The following is a 17,368-nucleotide window of genomic DNA, read 5'->3' as shown; positions in this document are numbered from 1 at the left end:
CATCATCCATTCCTATAGTAATACACATTTGCCCACTGTCATCTGTAGGTGCAGAAAACATCTTCTGTTACCAGCAGTCACATTAATTTTGCAAAAAAAAGCTGCCTGCCCCTTTCTTCTCACGCCTGCATCAAGACCCTTGTTCCAGATCCCGAGGCCAGTCTATCACATACTGTTTTGTTGAGGTCACCAGTGAGGCAAATGATTGGCAGCAATGGTGATCTGAGCACAAACTGAACGTCATCAGGAGATATAATCAAGGACCAGTAGGAGGGACCAGGTCCTTGCTGCGTCTGCAGTAGTGGACCTGTAAGAGATGGGTTTTTGATGCTGTTTCCAGCCCACAGGCCAATTTCTAATAGAGTTTGAGAACATGTCAATAATCTCAATATACCATTATATAACAGAAATGAAAATACTTATAATTTATGGCATTACATATAGTTATATATTGGGATTCCCTATACACTTGCTTCTTTAAGCACCTGTTCACTGTAAAGTCAGCTAAAGTGGAATGGGTTGTACACTCCACTCTCTCCTTCAGCTCACCACAATGGAGACAGTTCACTGTAATGTCGGGGAGAATGGAGTGGGTTGAATATTGCAATACACATCATACAATGCACAATAAGACACACAAAGCACAAGTAAATATACAAAAACAGTTAAACAGGCTAATATTGGGTGATACCCTAAGAAAGTCGTACTTCTAAGGCCATTTTGTGGAAAGTGCTAGTTTCTACCGCCATGCAAGTTTACTAGAAAGTCAGGGGAATTGAGTGGGTTAGAGGAGGTCGCCTGCACATTCTCCTCCATCAGGACATTACATTGTACTGTAAAGTCAGTTACAGTAAAACTGGATATAGGAGACAGACTGCCTGAACACATCACACATCATGTAACCGTAATAAATTGTATACAGATCACTGTAAAATCAGGGAGAAGAAGTTTAAGGAGGTAGCCCGTATACTCGCCTCCTTTAGCCTAGTACATTGTATCTAGTTCATTATAAAGTCAGGAAGAAGAAGTTTAAGGAGGTAGCCTATATATTCGCCTCCTTTAGCCTAGTACATTGTATCTAGTTCATTATAAAGTCAGTTATAGTAGAGTGATGTAAAGAAGACTTCCTGCACTCTTTGCCTTATACATTGTATCCGGCTCACTGTAAAATAAGTTAAAGTAAAGTTGGATAAAGGAGACAGCCTGCCTGTACAGTCATGTCTTTCACCTTAGTGCATTGTAGTCACTTTGCTGTAAAGTCAGTTCTAGGAAAGCTGAATAAAGGAGATAGCCTGCCTGTACAGTCATGTCTTTCACCTTAGTACATTGCAGCCACTTCACTACAAGTCAGGGAGGATGGAGGGGGTTAGAGGAGGTGGTCTGCACACTCGCTTTTTTCAGTCCATTGCATTTTAAAGTCTCCTATGTATGCCGCTGTGATGTTTAAACTTTCAACAAATTTTTTCCTAAAGGTTTATATAAGTTTTGTATCCTAAAGAATAACATAGACATACTTAGTAGTGAATAGACGATATTCCAGATCCTCCCTTTCCCATTCCATTCTAGTCTCAATGTTGTATAACTATGCAGGAAAGTGTAGATAATAGGGGGAGAACTGCAGTGCATAGCACAGAAGAGGGAAAGTTTGGGAAGGGGCAGTGAGGAAGGAAAGGAGGGCGGAGAGAGGGAAAAGTGAGGGAGAGGGGGGATAAACAGGAAGTTCTAGGAGAAATGGGTACAGAGAAAGGATGGAATGACGGAGGAGACAGATAAGGAGGAGAAGGGGACAAGGACCTGACCAGACAGCAAGGTTCAGAAAGTTACTGACAGACATGAACAGAATAACGGAACCTGGAGAACAAAGAATGTGACTGTTAACCCCTCCTGTGCTGGACAGCTTGAGAGGCATCTGGCTGGGACTGCACCATCCTATTCTGACCTGTAGAGCTCTTCTGATCAGTCACTGGTTTGCATGACAGGAACCTGCAGCTGGGTGTCACTGGTCTCTACTACTTTACCTCTCTACTGATTTCTCTCCCCAGACCTCAGATTTGCTCTCTTTTCCCTTCAACCCCTTTCCAGCCAGAAAACGCCAGTTACCAACATGCGTGTGTTCATGTGAACATTGAAACAAGCTGTTCTCTTTCACATCTCTAGCTTGGCACCCCACTACCACATTCCTCAGTCTATCACTGAAGAGACGATACCAACATGGCTTTGATAGCTCAACTGTGTTTATGTCTGTCAGGACTGTCCCTGTGCTTGGGTCAAGATGGAGCAGGCTGGGGACAAATGATCCAGTGGGAAGAAAGTGGAAGACGCTATCGACTGCTGAACTCAGGGTCTGAATACCAGGCTGCAGGAGAGGGCACAGGAGGAACTAGAGTTGTACTAGATGGGGGTCGAACTGGTGTGGATCTCCGACGTCAAGCACCCACCTTACCACGCACTGGAACTCAGACAGTCAGGGGCAATACTCGTCACCCATTTGGTTTTGGACAAGTTCCAGATAATTGGCAAGGGGGAGGTGAAACAGCTAGCACAGGTCGCTTTATTCCTTCCGCAGGGGCTAGTGTTGGAAGAGGAGGGGGGAGTAGAATACGTCAGTCATCGTCTCAGAATTCTGTAGGACAGTCTTTTGTCCAAAGACCACAGCCACCTTTTGTACCTCAGCCTGAATTTTACCCTCAGACATATGAAGACAGCTATGGCTATTCCAGAGGTGGAGGTGGCTATGTTGCACAACCTCCTTTTGGGGGAGGTTATGAAGATTTCTATGAGGAGTCTTCTCCACCTTTTGCTCAACCACCATATTTTGCGCCCCCAGTTTTGCCTCCTAGGCAACCAGCTCCAGCTAATCCGGTAGTACCCCAAGATGGACTTGACAGACGATTTGCCCATAGTCTTTTCAGAGGCGGTGATGTCCCTGTGGAAAGTGATCCAGTACAACCAGTTATACCAGGAGGAGGTGGTGATGCAAGACTCCCGCCATATGGTGCAGTAAGTCAGGGAGAGGGCTACTATGGCGCACAAAGGCCAGATTATATTCAACCACAAAGCCGGACAGCTAATACTCAAAGCAATGGAGGCGATTCACAAACTGCGCAACAAGGAAGATCCAATGTTGGGAGTGTTTTCCGTAGTGGTCAGAGTGGGAGAGGTAAGTTCACCTTAAGTGTCTTGTTAAATTGTTAGCTTTAAAGCTTGCACCATGTGGAGGATTGTGATGGTGTGTGTATGTGTGTGGGGTGGTATATGAGTTATTTTGTTAAACAGGATCTCTTTATAATGCCTAGAGAAAATTTTGTCAAGCAGTTAGGCATTCTTACTTAAACTCAATTTACAAGGGCTGTTTAATTTAATTTGACTATGGCTGGGGGGGGGGGGGGGGTTGAGGACCCTCACCTCCTTGCGGAAAGCTTCAAAGAGCATCTCTCTCTGCAGGATCCAGCATGTGTTAACATTACTAAGACAACCTATTTATAGGCACCGTGTAATGCTTTATTTTCCCAGTGACAGCACTGTAGGGGTATTGAACATTTATTGGAGGATTATAGATGATCAATAGGGGAGCTAACAATGGGATACTATGTAATCTTCTATTTCTTGTGGGGAGCATCTAGTAAAAAGAGATTGCCTAACTGAGTGCTTAGTTTCCTTAGATAATGATATTAGTAATCCTGTTTTCTGTTTTAGGACTTCCTGATTTAGTTCCAGATCCAAACTATGTCCAGGCTGCAACCTATGTCCAGCGATCTCATCTGTATTCCCTCCGTTGCGCAGCAGAGGAGCAATGCCTCTCTAGGTTTGTAAAACAGAAATTTGTTCAAGAACACAAATATCTTTCATATGCACATTCGGTAGTTGCAGGATATTAGATGAGCGTTCACTAGAAAAATTCAGGAAACTGGCAAGAATTCCTGCTACATTAACATTGTTCTGAGAAAATGTGAGTCCTACCCAGAACAACCAATTAGATTTTTCATTTTCTAGCCTGATTTGGTAAAATGGCAGCTAAAATCTTATTAGTTGTCCCCTTCCTTTTCAGCAACACATGTAAAGTTTTTACACACACATATGTACCCATGTGTAGTGCACAAGTGATTGGACATGCAGATGCATTGTGGTCGCCTAGACAGCTGCTTAGTAGGGAGTTCTTAATTTCTACTTGCAAGGACTCTTTGGCTAACGTCAATTATCAGGGTTGTCCAGCTAAGGGCTGATTCACATCTGCGCCACGGCCTCCGTTATGCAGGTTTCCATTTCCTGCCCGAAACTGGACAGGAGACGGAAACCAGCAGGCATTTTTCCTATTAAAATGAGTGAGTTTGGAAAGTGTCCGGCCGTGAGCGCCGGTGAGCATTTTGTGCTCTCCGCGGCGAAACCGTTTTTTTTTTTTTTTAAACCAGAAACAAAGTCGGACATGCAGGACTTTGTGTCCAGTTAAAAAAAATGATTTCGCCGCAGAGAGCACAAAACGCTCACCGGCGCTCACAGCTGCACACTGTCTGCCAGGTTTCCGTCTTCTGTCTGCAGAAGACGGAAACCTGAAAACGAAGATCGGGCGCTGGTGTGAACCCTTCCTAAATGTGTTTTGCAAGAAGATTACAATGCAAAACAATAACTATAGAAAGTAATACTCAGCTTAGGTTGTGTTCACATAGCATGAGTCCTCCATTAGCATTTCCCATTGGTGGGATAGGTTTGAAGTGTACAAATCACTATTCAAACATATAAGATAAGATAAGATAATCCTTTAATAGTCCCACAATGGGGAAATTTCAGTGATACAGTTTCATAGATGGTACAGTAGTATATAACAAGAGAGAAAAACACATACAAGCTCATGGCAGATAGAGAAATCCTAGGAATCATAGCAACTAAAAAGAAAGAAACACAGATACACTGTAGGATCATTTAGTTCTCTGTGTGAAGTGATGTTAATAATACAGCCCGACCATGGTTGGAGGACATGAGGAGGGGGGTCACAGCATGTAGATATAACAGGCAAAAAAAACCCCTTTTTTTGCAGAGGTGGGGGACATATGCAGCTATCATGATAACATGTGGCAGTTCCTTTGGTAGGTGGTGAGATCTCATGCTCACAGCTGATAGTTCAGTATCTTGCATCAGCACTATTGTCCATTAACCACAAAAAAATGCCCCAAATATCCTTAATCACAAGCCCTCCTCTTCCTTTCTTCTTACCACTGTGTTCTACTGCCCAGAGAGGTCTGAAGCCATCCAGGTAGACAGGGTGCTGCTCTCTTGCCAAGTTTCCATAAACACATGGGTAGGTGGGTGATGGTAGGTTTCCAGGCTGTAACAGAGTCCCATGTGTCCACAGTAAAAGAAAGAAATACCAGTCAGCTGTAGGCATCTTCACACATCAGCAATAGACTCCAAAAATCATCTCCTTGAAAAGAAGAAGTCCACACTTCCATGTAGGTTTCTCCTCCATGCCACATGGTGTCCATGCTGTCCTTAGCTCCTGGGGGGATGGTAACAGGCACATGTGCAGGTCTCCAGGTCTTGAGTCATTGTCCATGCTTAACAATAGAAACAAAAGGAACAAAATACTCCACAGGATCTTCCATTCGATTTATAGTTGCTAATTCATAGTTCTAGTTTGCTTGGTTACAGGATTCTTGAAGATACAGAGAAAAAGAGTGAAAAGGGAAAGATAACGGTTGCTCCCAGCTTGGAGCACTGTATCAGGCAGCCACCCACAAGGCCACAAGGCCACCCACAAGGCCACAAGGCACAAGGTTAGATAAATCAGTTTAATGGGTGCAAGGATCACACTTTGGACTACGTGTGACCTGCTTTCTGTCCTTTTCAGTCTTCTTTTTTGGTGCCGAACATAACAATGCTATGGGCTCTTTTATCATTTTATAGAATTGTAAGCTTTGGCTTGACAACCCCTTTAAGACTATCAAAGGTTTTTTTTTCCAAATCCAAATGTAGATGTAGAAACCTCTTTGGAATTTTTGTGCAAAGTGATATGGGAATAACCCGCTGCCGCCACTGGTTTTTCCAAAGTACTTTTTTTTCTGTGGCCAGCTACGTACGGCCTTAGCCTTAAAGGGATTCTACCACTAAAACGCTGTTTTTTCTGCTTTAGACGTTGGAATAGCCTTTAGAAAGGCTATTCGTCTCTTACTTTAGACGTGGTCTCTGCCGCGCTGTTCCTTAGAAATACCGGTTTTTACTGTTATGCTAATGAGTTCTCCACAGCAATGAGGGCGGCCCCAGCGCTCAAACGGTGATGTGGACGTCCCCACTGCTGCCCGAGACCCTCTCTCGAGCGATGCCTTCTTCTTCACCTGTATCTTCCCCTCCTCTGTCGTCTTCCTTCTTCATCAGCTCTGATGCCTGCGCAGTCTTGCCTTGCGCCCTCGAAAATATGGCCGCCGGCTGGCATGCACAGTCGGCTCTACTAGTGTCCGATGTCTAAAGCAGAAAAAAACAGCGTTTTAGTGGTAGAATCCCTTTAAGCTACATTGTCTCAACAGTGAATAATGGCCATTTTTTAAACGGACATCACACAGCAGTATTAAATTCAATGACTGTAAATGGAGACTATTCACAGGACTGTTATTTTGATGGTTTGTTACATGTGTCCTGTTAATCCATAGGGCCCACACCTTATCAAAATGTATTTGAGCATTAGTTATAGTAATGTTAGTCTTCTCAAACACCAGAACAGTGTGAACTTGTCTGATGACCACGGATAACAGAAGGGTCGAAGTCTTTCATTTCGATGCTACATGAATTCTAGCGCACATCAAAAGATATTGAAGTAATTTATAAGGAGTATATTGGAAGCCCGGTGTTAGTCTCTCAAAATTAGTAGCCTCAACAACAGGAGTAGTGCTCGCAAAAAGTGAAATATCTGGTAAGTTATGAATACCTTGGGTAGTGGAGGAGTATGAGCACGAGTGTAATACTTTTTGGTGACCACTTGCATGTCAAGAAGGAAATGATTAAGATGCCTAAATCAGTCATTTCTCCACCATATGAGAAAGTCCAGGAGGGAAAACAGAGTTACTAATAAGTGGAAGTACGGGGGGGGGGGGGGGGAGGGGGATTACAAGGGTCTGTAGCCCATATCTAATTTAATCTAATCCAAATCTAATTTTCTGTCACAAGTGGTGCATATAGCTTGTGACCTTGACAACTAGTGGACGTGATTACATGGACGATTGAGGGGATTTTTTTGGTGCCATTGTATCAGTGGACAACAACAAAAGATAGTCCAATTCACTTGTCTTTGTGTGATTCCTCAAACACAAATGACTATTGGATTCTTCCTAAGTGATCTTCATATCAGATTCAATTAAGACAGTTGTGAAAAAGTTACTTAAAGCAACCAGTCATAAGATAACTTCATTGTGTAAGTTTCATTTACAATGCTTACCATGTACTTCAAGGCCACATGCACTTGATGGCGAAAAACATTACAGTAGGAAGTCATGGATACATACACATGTCAGATTTTTTTAACTGACAATGAAAAATGTCAGATAAAGTGGAACTTTCACCACCTCCCCAAACTCCATCTCTTTGCATAATTTAATAGGTGCTGCTCCACTCACTCAAGCACAGTTGGAATTGTGTTTCTCTAGACCCTCCATTCCTGAGCAATGCTACCTAGACTCTCAAATGTCAGGTGCGTGTGTCAGGCAGGGGCAGGCAAGTGGGTGTGATGCAGAGCACCAATCAGAGGCAGATAGGGCCAGAGCTTTGAATCACACCCCCTTGCTTACTCTTGCATGATACTCCACACCTGACAGTATACAGCCTAAATAGTATAAGTGCTTTTACTGCTTAGAAATGGTATGGGTGACAGAAAGAATTTCAGCTGTGAATCAGGGCCAGATGACCAAGACCAGGTGGAGGGGACTCTGCCTGCATTCTATAAATAATGGCCATTGCTCTCATCCTATGACAGATGAGCACAGCAGACATTAATAACAGTAGTGTGAACCTACCCTTACTTTTCAGTACATTCGCTAATACAGTCTTCTCAGATTTATCCAAGGTTAACTGAAGGGTATTTTAAAGGGTATGACCTTTGTGCACCATTTGCAGTTTAGATATAGATGTAATCTACATAATACATTAAAGAACTTTGTAAGTATATTGCAATACATATATCACGTTGATATTACTTACTTTATGTTGATCCTGAGAAATAATAATAGCTATATGCCCCTGAACCCATGGATTTTCGCAGGACCAGCAGACCATCTAGTATTTATACAGCTGTGTAGACTTCGATGGAAAGTAGGGCATGTTTGTTGCGTTTCTACTTGACAATTTTTTTTTACTCAAGAGTGATCAGGCTTGCTTAAAACCATACTTGCCAACTCTCCTGAAATAAGGGCAGAAGAGGTGGCATATTAGTGATTTGATATGACAAAAAGAGATGGTCTTACTGCAGGGCTTTGGCCACCCCAACACACATTTCTTCCAAAACACTCCCAGTAAATGTTGGCAGGTATGTTTTAAACATTTAGTAAAATAGAACTGTGCAGTTGATCCATTTATTCTATTCTTGGATTATGACAAGCAGTGAGGAAAGTGGGGCAAATTCACTGACATTGTCTAAGTCAGGGGTCCTCAAACTGCGGCCCGCCAAGCACTTCTGTCTGGCCCCGCCGACAACGCCGGCAGGCGTGCATTTATAATGAAGCCCCTGGGGAGCTCGGGCCAGGCCATGGAGCACACTTCACTTTACCTATTGGAGGGCACCGCTCCCGATGTCTGTGCAACCTGCTCTGCCTCCGGCCCACTGTTTAAAAAGTTTGAGGACCCCTGGTCTAAGTTATACCCAGTGCAAACCTAGACTAGGCAGTATCACAGTGACTGATGCTGATAATCTGGAATATTATTAGATTGTCTAGACTAAGTATACATCTTCTAAATTAGTTAATGGTTATAGGCAATAATAGACTGCACTTGGTTCACTGAGGTCTATGGGGGAGTTTTATAGATATGCTCTGTGCAGGAAGGGGGGCAGATAAACTATGACTGGTGACTGTGAGGTGACTGCTTTAGAAACAACCCCTAGAATATTGGCAAATCTGTTACTAGCCTTAGCAATTCAAGTGAAAATTACAGTTATTTTTTTATGTAGTTGTGGAAAAGCAAAAAAAAAAAATATCATAATTTCAGAAAAATATGTTAAACAGATTTATTTAGACATGGCGGTTGTAGTTGTTTTTCTAACGTCTAGTATTTGACTGCAGTTACATGGGTACTTGCTCATTTGTCTATTTCCTTTTTAGGTAAAGGAATTGTACTATAAACTGCCTGGAGAAATTATAAAATGCCTATGGGAATTATTATGTGTCATTTCAAACTATATGGCTGAGGCAACTCATAAGAACTGGGTTGCTGACAATATTCAACTCAGTTATGGATAGATTTTTTGTTTACCCTGTAATACCAACCACATAAAAGTGATAAGCAAATCAATAACCCTTTATGCTTAATGTAAAAGTCTTTACCTATTTATGTAAAACATGACTGTATATAAATCTAAAAACAATTCCAAATGATCCATTTCAACAAGTGTCCATGCTTTTCTGTACTTTGTAAGGATTCTGCTCTTGTAAATGAGTGCAGAATGTTAGGAAGCTTTATAAGTTACCACAGCTGCATTGAGGTTTGTATTTGTTCATAAATTCATGTCAGGGGTCAGAACAGACAGTCTGTGTTGGATCTACTGCATACATTGAACTCCCTTCAAGTCATAGTTTAGACATATTAAAGGGAATGTAACAAGGATTGATGTATCTTGTGCTAGTATGTTCAGCACTAGGGTTGAGCCGATCTTGACTTTTCAGGATCGATTTTAAAATCCGATTTCGGATCATTTTTCATTCGAACCCGACCTCGATCCCAATTCCGATCCCAATGCAAGTCAATGGGATTTTTTTATTAATCGGAGATCGGATTTTAAAAGCAATCCTATTCACTATACAGCATGGAATCTAACAATTGCACGCTTTAATTGTTAGAATCCAGGCTGTGTAGTGAATTGCTAAGTAGCCAGAGGATTTTTTTTTAATCTTCTGGCTACTTAGTCCCCCCTGGAGTCCACTTACCTCCAGAGATGGCTGCTCTGCTGCTCCGGGGTTCTTCTCGCTGCCACTCCATGCTGCAGTCTTCTTTGCCTTGCTGCTCCCTGCCTCCCAGGTTAGGAGAGTGTGGGTGGGTTAGGAGAGTGTGGGCGGGTACTGGGAGGGGAGACGTCACATCTCCCCACCCTGTACCCGCCCACACTCTCCTAAGCCACAAGCCCCGCCTTCCTAGCTCTTTAAACACTAACCTGGGAGGCGTGGCAGTGAGGCAAAGAAGACTGCAGGGTGGAGTGGCAGCAAGAAGAACACCGGAGCAGCGGAGCAACCATCTCTGGAGGTAAGTAGCTACGAGACATGGTAGTTTAGTCTCCCTTTAGAATGAATGGAGGCAGCCGGCGCGCAGAAGGTTAAGGCTGTGTGCCGGCTGCTTCCATTCATTCCTATGGAACCGCAGTGGAGCATTCACACTGAGTATACACTATATACTCAGTGTGAAGGCTAAGGGGAAATAGTGGGGAAATAATCCTCAATCTCGATCCCACCTAAATAGATCGTGTTTGGAAATCCGATCGCGATCGTGAAATTTTCTCGATCACCGATCGGAATCCGATCTTTTCCGAACACGATCGCTCAACCGTATTCAGCACATAATTTATTAAGAGGCATATGCTTCCTCATGAGATAGGCTAAGATCCCACGTTGCAGAAACAGCTTTTTTTGCTGCAGATTTTGTTGTGGTTTTCTGAGCCAAAGCCAGTAATGGATTGAGCAAAAGGTAGAAGTATAAGAGCTTCCTATATATTTTCCTTTCCATTTGTAGCCATTCTTGGCTTTGGCTCAAAAAAATGCAAAATCTGCAACTAAAAAAGTTGCATTTCCGCAACGTGGGACCTTTGCCTTAGGCACATTTTTGACCCTCCATGTTCCAGAAAGTGAAATCTATTCCAGTTAGGAGGGCAGCATTTAATAAAAAATGTTGAGAAAAAGGTAAAAAGTTGTAAATTGTTGCACAAAAACTTTCTTGCTCAAAAAAGTTTTAAGTGCAGGGAACTTGAAGCAAGTTGTACTTATTTAGATTAACTCATGTAAAAAGTACAGAACTCTTTTCATGTAACAAGGTTATCCAGGTTATAGTTATGATTGATTTTCACTGCTCCTGTTTTCTACTCTCTTTTCAGCTCTGCATATGCAGCAGATGCTTCAGATTATGATGTTAGAGTTCTGCTTCGCTTCCCACAAAGAGTAAAGAACCAGGGAACTGCAGATTTCTTGCCTACACGGCCTCGCCAGGCATGGGAGTGGCACAGCTGTCATCAGTGAGTACAAAAAGGTTACTGGCTTTTAACGGGTCTGCCATAACGGGTTATTTAATATATGCCAACCAAAGCAGTACATCCTGTTCAATGATCTTGTATGGTATAAATGACGAACACCATGATGGAAACCCAATAGGCCCCATTATGGTCAAAGGAGTCCATCAAGCACTTTTGATGTTTGTAATATGATGGATTTGGCATTTTCGTTCTTGTACTCCTATGAACACATTTTTTATTGTAAATCTGAACAAAGCCTAAATTATTCACCACTTATACTTTTAAAGCACCTCTTTATGCACACTAAAGCTAGCGTTCACTGCCAAAGTCAATAACAACGACTTTTGCATATATTAGACTAAAGTGATTTTTTCCCAAGCTATGCAAATTCATTCCAGTGGTCTTGTTCTAATCTTTTTTGGTCATTACGGATTCAGTGGAATGACGGTAATATTTCACCATATTTAATGAGAAAATACACATTGGGAAAGATCTAATAAGCAATATTTGTAACAATGCTGTCTTAGAGATGATCACCTTCACCAACTCCATCTCTGTATTTCCTTGAATCGATGCTGCTCCACTGATACTGGTGCCATTGGAATTTTTTGTCTAGTCCCTCTATTATTGAGCAATCGGTGCTTAGTTTCAGAAACATATGCTAATAAGGTGCCTACTACTGTCAGGTGGGTGGTCCTGTGTTGGAGTTGATAGCTTGGGAGCATACACATGACAGTTTAGCATGTTGTCAGCCTGATAGCTCTGGAATGGTGGTGATTAGAGAAAAAAATTCAGAACACAGCTGAACGCAGCAAACAAAGTGAAAAACTTCTCTATTTCTAGGGAAACATTTCAGCTCTTTCTGAGACTTTCTCAAGCACTTTAAACAATGTGAATAAGCAATATAAGCTGTTATATAAAAATGTAGCCAATTATTGACATATTTTCATTAGTGAAAACAGATACATATATCATATATTCAAAGTATATAAGTGCATATGAATAGTCATCAATCATTATGTGCCAGCAATACAATTATATATACACATGTGTATGAACATCATATATCATATCATGCGCATTATGATCAGTGATCAGATTTCTGTACATTGTCTCTTATAATAATCCGTCAGAGATAACAACAGACCTTTAAGCTGAAGACCCATATTGTAGAAACGCAGCTTCTTTTGTTGTAGATTTTGCTGCGTTTTTTGAACCAAAGTCAAGAATGGATACAAAAGCAATGGGAAATATATATGAAGTTTTTATACTTCTACCTTCTGCTCAATCTACTACTGACTTTGTCTCAAAAAAGCTGCGTTTCTGCCATGTGGGGCATCAGCCTAAAACTGCCAGAGAGCAATGATAAAATAACAGAAGGCCCCTTAGGCTAAGGCCCCACGGGCTGTAATCGCAGCGCTAAAGTGCTGAGGAAAGAACCACTGCGTGATCGCATTGTGGTTCTTTCTGCAGCGCTTTTAAGAGAAAGTTCACAGAGTTTTCCTTTGCAGACTTTTTCTTAACATTATATCTATGGGAAAGCCGCCGGCGTTTCCACACATATAATTGACATGCTGCGATTTGCAAAGCCGCAACGGTTTTGCAAATTGCAGCGAGTCCGCGCTGCGATTTCTTCTGCAAAGTGGGGATGGGATTCGCATGAATCCCACACACTCTGCCTGCACTGTACAACGCTGCAATTTTTCCCACAGTGTTTCCGCTGCGGGCAAATCGCGGCGTGTACGTCCCGTGGGGCTCATTGATGCTGCAGTTTGCATTATTTTTTCAGTCTAGAAAGGTTGGACACAAATAGAAAGTCTTCCAGTTGTGTCTGTTGTGCTGATCCTATGATGGATTACAATTATAGTATTGGAGAATCTTTTTTTAAATTTTGCTTTGTACAGTTCTTCTGTTACTCTTCATAGAAATATATGATTAAACTGACATCTGGGAGTCAATGAAGTTTGTCTGACTGCTGAATTATTGCAATGCCTGATTGTCAATTTATTCCCATATGTCCAACAGTCCAGGAGGAATAATAGAAAAGATTAAGAATACTTTTTCATGAGGAATCCAAGCATTTACAATTAGGAGAGCTGACTTATTATATTAAGCTGTATTTATTTATATTGCTTACTGAACGCCAACATATTTTGCAGCTCTGTAGAGAATCACAGTCTAATTCCCCTACCTCAGATATACATGTACATACTAAAGCTAATTTCATAGTAAACTGATCAACGTATCAGTATATGGTTTGCAGTGTAGGAGTAAACTACTCAAGTACAGGGATGTTGCCCTGGGATGTATTGTATCCTAGTGCTAGACAACAACAGAGCTGTTTGCACGATGCAGGCAACACACATTGATAAAGAATCCCACCTAATGTGGCTATAAATGTGGGTGGGTTATGAAAATAGGTATAAATCAGTAATAGAAGGTTATCTTGTGGGGTAGATAATATATGAATGGACATTTTAAATGTATAAAATCATCAATTTACCAATATATTTTATCAATATAACATGAATTAAATGAATGGAACAGGAGACAATTGACTTTTGAGTTGTCCATTCCAGACACTATCATAGTATGGATGAATTCAGTCATTATGATCTGTTGGACGCCACAACAGGACGGAAAGTGGCAGAGGGACATAAGGCCAGCTTCTGTTTGGAAGATACCACATGTGACTTTGGAAACCTCAAGAGATATGCATGCACCTCCCACACTCAGGTGAGAGACTATGTCCAGTGTTTCCGGGTTATTTTAGTAACTATTGCAGAAAATGACTGATACAAGGGCAGGCGTAAGCACAACTCCCAGCAGCTCGTAGAGAAACCACTATGTTATATTGAGGAGTCATGTTCAAAATATGGCAATTCAGGCAACTGCATACATGGCTGGCTGGCTGCTTAGTGTTTCGCTTATATATAGGTAAGTCTTCTATAGAATACCAGTCACTCTCTCACGGTATATTTAGTGCATGATCCTACCTCAAAGCTGAAGCCCCATATTTTGAAAATGTTGTACCTACAAAGTGAATGGGATTCTGGCTAACATTGCAGAAGAAAATCTGCTGCAGAAAAGTTGTGTTTTCAAAAATGCTTGTGTTTTTAAAATGGCAACGTGTCATTAATACCTGGGAACACACTGACCTTTTCCTTATAGGTATAGTAAAGGCAGAAAAATCTGCAAAAGCGCAATGAAAAACGGTTTGTCGGAAAAGATTCAGTATAACCTGTCATTTATCTATTGAAATTGGTGCTCTTTGTCTGTAGAGAAGTCAAGGAGGCGGTCCTATCAGTGATTGACAGCTATCTCTGTATGTCCTAAAGGAGAGGCTGTCAGTCACTGATATCGCCACCTCCTTGACATAGAAAAGAGCAGAGGTTTTAATGGATAAATTACAGATTGTATAAAATTTTTCCCCCAAACCTACACATCAATCTTCTTGGCTCTGTATTGCTGTTTCTTATATATAATATGTCAATTATTTCATTGTTTTTAATAAAATGTTAATCAATGTTTAAGGGTCTAAGTCCTGGCTGTTATGACACGTACAATGCAGATATAGACTGTCAGTGGATTGATATAACAGAAGTAAAGCCAGGAAACTATATACTCAAGGTAAGTAAACTGACAATTATACTGTGGTAGGTTGTTATGGTGTCTGTCATCCTGCCCTCATATACATATGTTATTCAATATTACTTGTTTTACTAGGTGGTAGTCAATCCCAAGTACCTTGTTTTGGAGTCTGATTTCACCAATAATGTGGTCCGGTGTAATATCCACTATACTGGAAGATATGTGTCAGCCACTAACTGCCGAATCACACAGTAAGAAGCCCAAGAAATGTTCTTTGTACTTATTGTTATTATCTACTCTATGTTTTCATACCTATTGTAAGTATTTCATAAACCAGATGACTCATCTGCCGCCAAAATTCAGTTTCTCGCATTTAAATAGGAGGCAGACGCTTCATTTTCTGCTAGCTGAAAATATCATCTAGCAGAAAAAAAAGAAGTGTCCTGCTGAATCTTCAGATGGAGTCCACCAAAACCTTCCACTGAATTGAACACGAGATGGAAATCCTGAAATCTAGCCACCAGCGTAGTCCTGCCAAACATGCCAATTTTTAGGGTGCATTCACATGGAGTAACGTGCCGCGTGATGTGGCACGTATACGGCGTGTGAGACTTTGCGCCGTATACGATCCAGGTTCCCATTGAAATCAATGGGATCTTTTACGGCGCGCAAAGTCTCACACCCCGTATACGTGCCACATCACGTGGCACGTTACTCCGTGTGAATGCACCCTTATGGGACTAATCGAATATCTAATGTGTATGGGGGGGGGTCTCCTGACTCCCATCCAACAGCATTTATCAGGGGAGATGAGGATCAGAGAAGTGTCTGCCAGCAGCTTTCTCTCCTTAACCCTGTTCTGGACACACGCAACATTAAACCGAGCTGAGTGTATGACTGAAATGTGTCTGTTATTCAACTATAAGGGTCCATTCACACTGAGTTTTTTGGCGAGGATTTTGGTGCTGAAAATCCACATGGAAAAAAGCCTCCCATTGACTTTAATGGGTTCATAGCGGAAAAAGGAACCCATTGAAGTCAATGGGAGACTTTTTTCCACATGGATTTTCAGCGCCAAAATCCTCGTCAAAAAACTCTGTGTGAATGGACCCTTAGGTTTCTGAATGTTTCTAGTATTATGTGTGTCTAAATGTGTTTCTCTTGTTTCTTTCCTTTGTATGTTCATTTTCTTTTTTTTTTTTCCTTTTTCAAAGGTTCTGAGCAAGATTCTCAAGACAATGATTACGCATGGGGACTTCAGTAATTCCTATGCCATTCTGACAAAGTCAGCAACCTTCCCGCCTTTCCCTGTCTTGATAAGCACACTAGCAATTTTATACATGTGTGAATACCCCTCACTTTTTATACCCATTAAATAAATTCTATTACTGCCCTCTACATAATTCATCCAGTTCAATTGTGTGGATTCATTTACTTCTCAATGTCACCTCGATGTCAAGTAGACAGAGGTAGCCATACTAATGTTTTTGGCATTCAAACACTAGGTTCACACTAATGTTCAGGTTTCTATCCTTCAGGTATAAAAGACAGAGGCCCAAGAGAGTTGAAAAAATAAGAAACATTATATACTCACGACCCTTACCTTTATTGGACCCTCTCGTGGCCTCCTGCGCTCTCCTGGTGATGTCATGCACCAGGGATCTGTGCACCTGCGCCTGTTCTATGCTAGACATAAATTAGCATTTAAAGAGGCCAAAGATATTGATGCTCTGTCTATAGAATAGATCATTACTATAAGAATGGTGGGGGTCTAACACCAGGGACCCCCACAATCAGGGCTGGATGCAAATAGTTCTGTACGCCATGTAGTGGCTGTGCTGAGTTACCACAGCTCATATATAACTGAATTCAGCACACCTGCTCCATATGTCGCTACACAGAGAACAAAGCTATCTGTTCCAGCTCTGGTTACAATTCCAATTTGTGGAATTTACCTTAATGTAAATTATCTATTGAAAGGTTTGGCTTTCATGGAAAAAACTTTTACAGTTATTGTGAAAACTCATCATTGAAAGGAAACAAAACTTATCAGGTGTTTTTATTCACCATAGTCAGCCCATCATGTTCAGAATGACGTAGTTCCCTTTCCATGGCTGCCCCTATGTAATAAGAATAACTTAAGATTGCTAGTTCTAAATGTTTGAAAGCATAAAGAATCATATGTAAGTTATCATTAGTAGTCACTGTGTGCGGGGAGAAGCTTCAGCCTAGTCACACTAGCTCCTTCATGGTCACAACTCCTGGAAGTGATTCACATCTTCCTCACAGTCCCTTCATTCCCTGATGTCACACAATGGAGGTATGGTTAGCAAGCAGACAATGTAGGTTTATTTATAGGGGCAACACGGTGGC

General features: G+C 41.5%; 1 protein-coding gene across 1 annotated transcript; it reads left to right on the top strand.

Annotated features, from left to right (window-relative positions):
- Positions 1 to 1,709: 1,709 nt before the first annotated feature.
- On the top strand, positions 1,710 to 16,400 carry LOXL1 (lysyl oxidase like 1). Its single transcript, XM_075273698.1, has 7 exons — positions 1,710 to 3,160; positions 3,697 to 3,805; positions 11,270 to 11,407; positions 13,984 to 14,140; positions 14,939 to 15,034; positions 15,131 to 15,246; positions 16,210 to 16,400. Exons 1-7 carry the CDS (start codon positions 2,212 to 2,214, stop codon positions 16,214 to 16,216), a joined length of 1,572 nt encoding a protein of 523 aa, XP_075129799.1. The 5' UTR covers positions 1,710 to 2,211; the 3' UTR covers positions 16,217 to 16,400.
- Positions 16,401 to 17,368: the final 968 nt, after the last annotated feature.

Source organism: Leptodactylus fuscus, chromosome 5, assembly GCF_031893055.1.
Source record: "Leptodactylus fuscus isolate aLepFus1 chromosome 5, aLepFus1.hap2, whole genome shotgun sequence".
Classification (NCBI taxonomy): domain Eukaryota; kingdom Metazoa; phylum Chordata; class Amphibia; order Anura; family Leptodactylidae; genus Leptodactylus; species Leptodactylus fuscus.
The sequence above is the reverse complement of the archived record's forward strand: the minus strand, read 5'-3'. Positions and strand labels throughout refer to the sequence as shown.

What these genes read in the sequence shown, in the direction of transcription:
- LOXL1 (XM_075273698.1), top strand. Translation starts at nt 2,212, where the DNA reads ATGGCTTTGATAGCTCAACTGTGTTTATGTCTGTCAGGACTGTCCCTG. An exon ending in TAGTGGTCAGAGTGGGAGAG is followed by an intron (nt 3,161 to 3,696) that starts GTAAGTTCACCT and finishes TTTCTGTTTTAG; the next exon opens with GACTTCCTGATTTAGTTCCA. An exon ending in CATGCACCTCCCACACTCAG is followed by an intron (nt 14,141 to 14,938) that starts GTGAGAGACTAT and finishes TCAATGTTTAAG; the next exon opens with GGTCTAAGTCCTGGCTGTTA.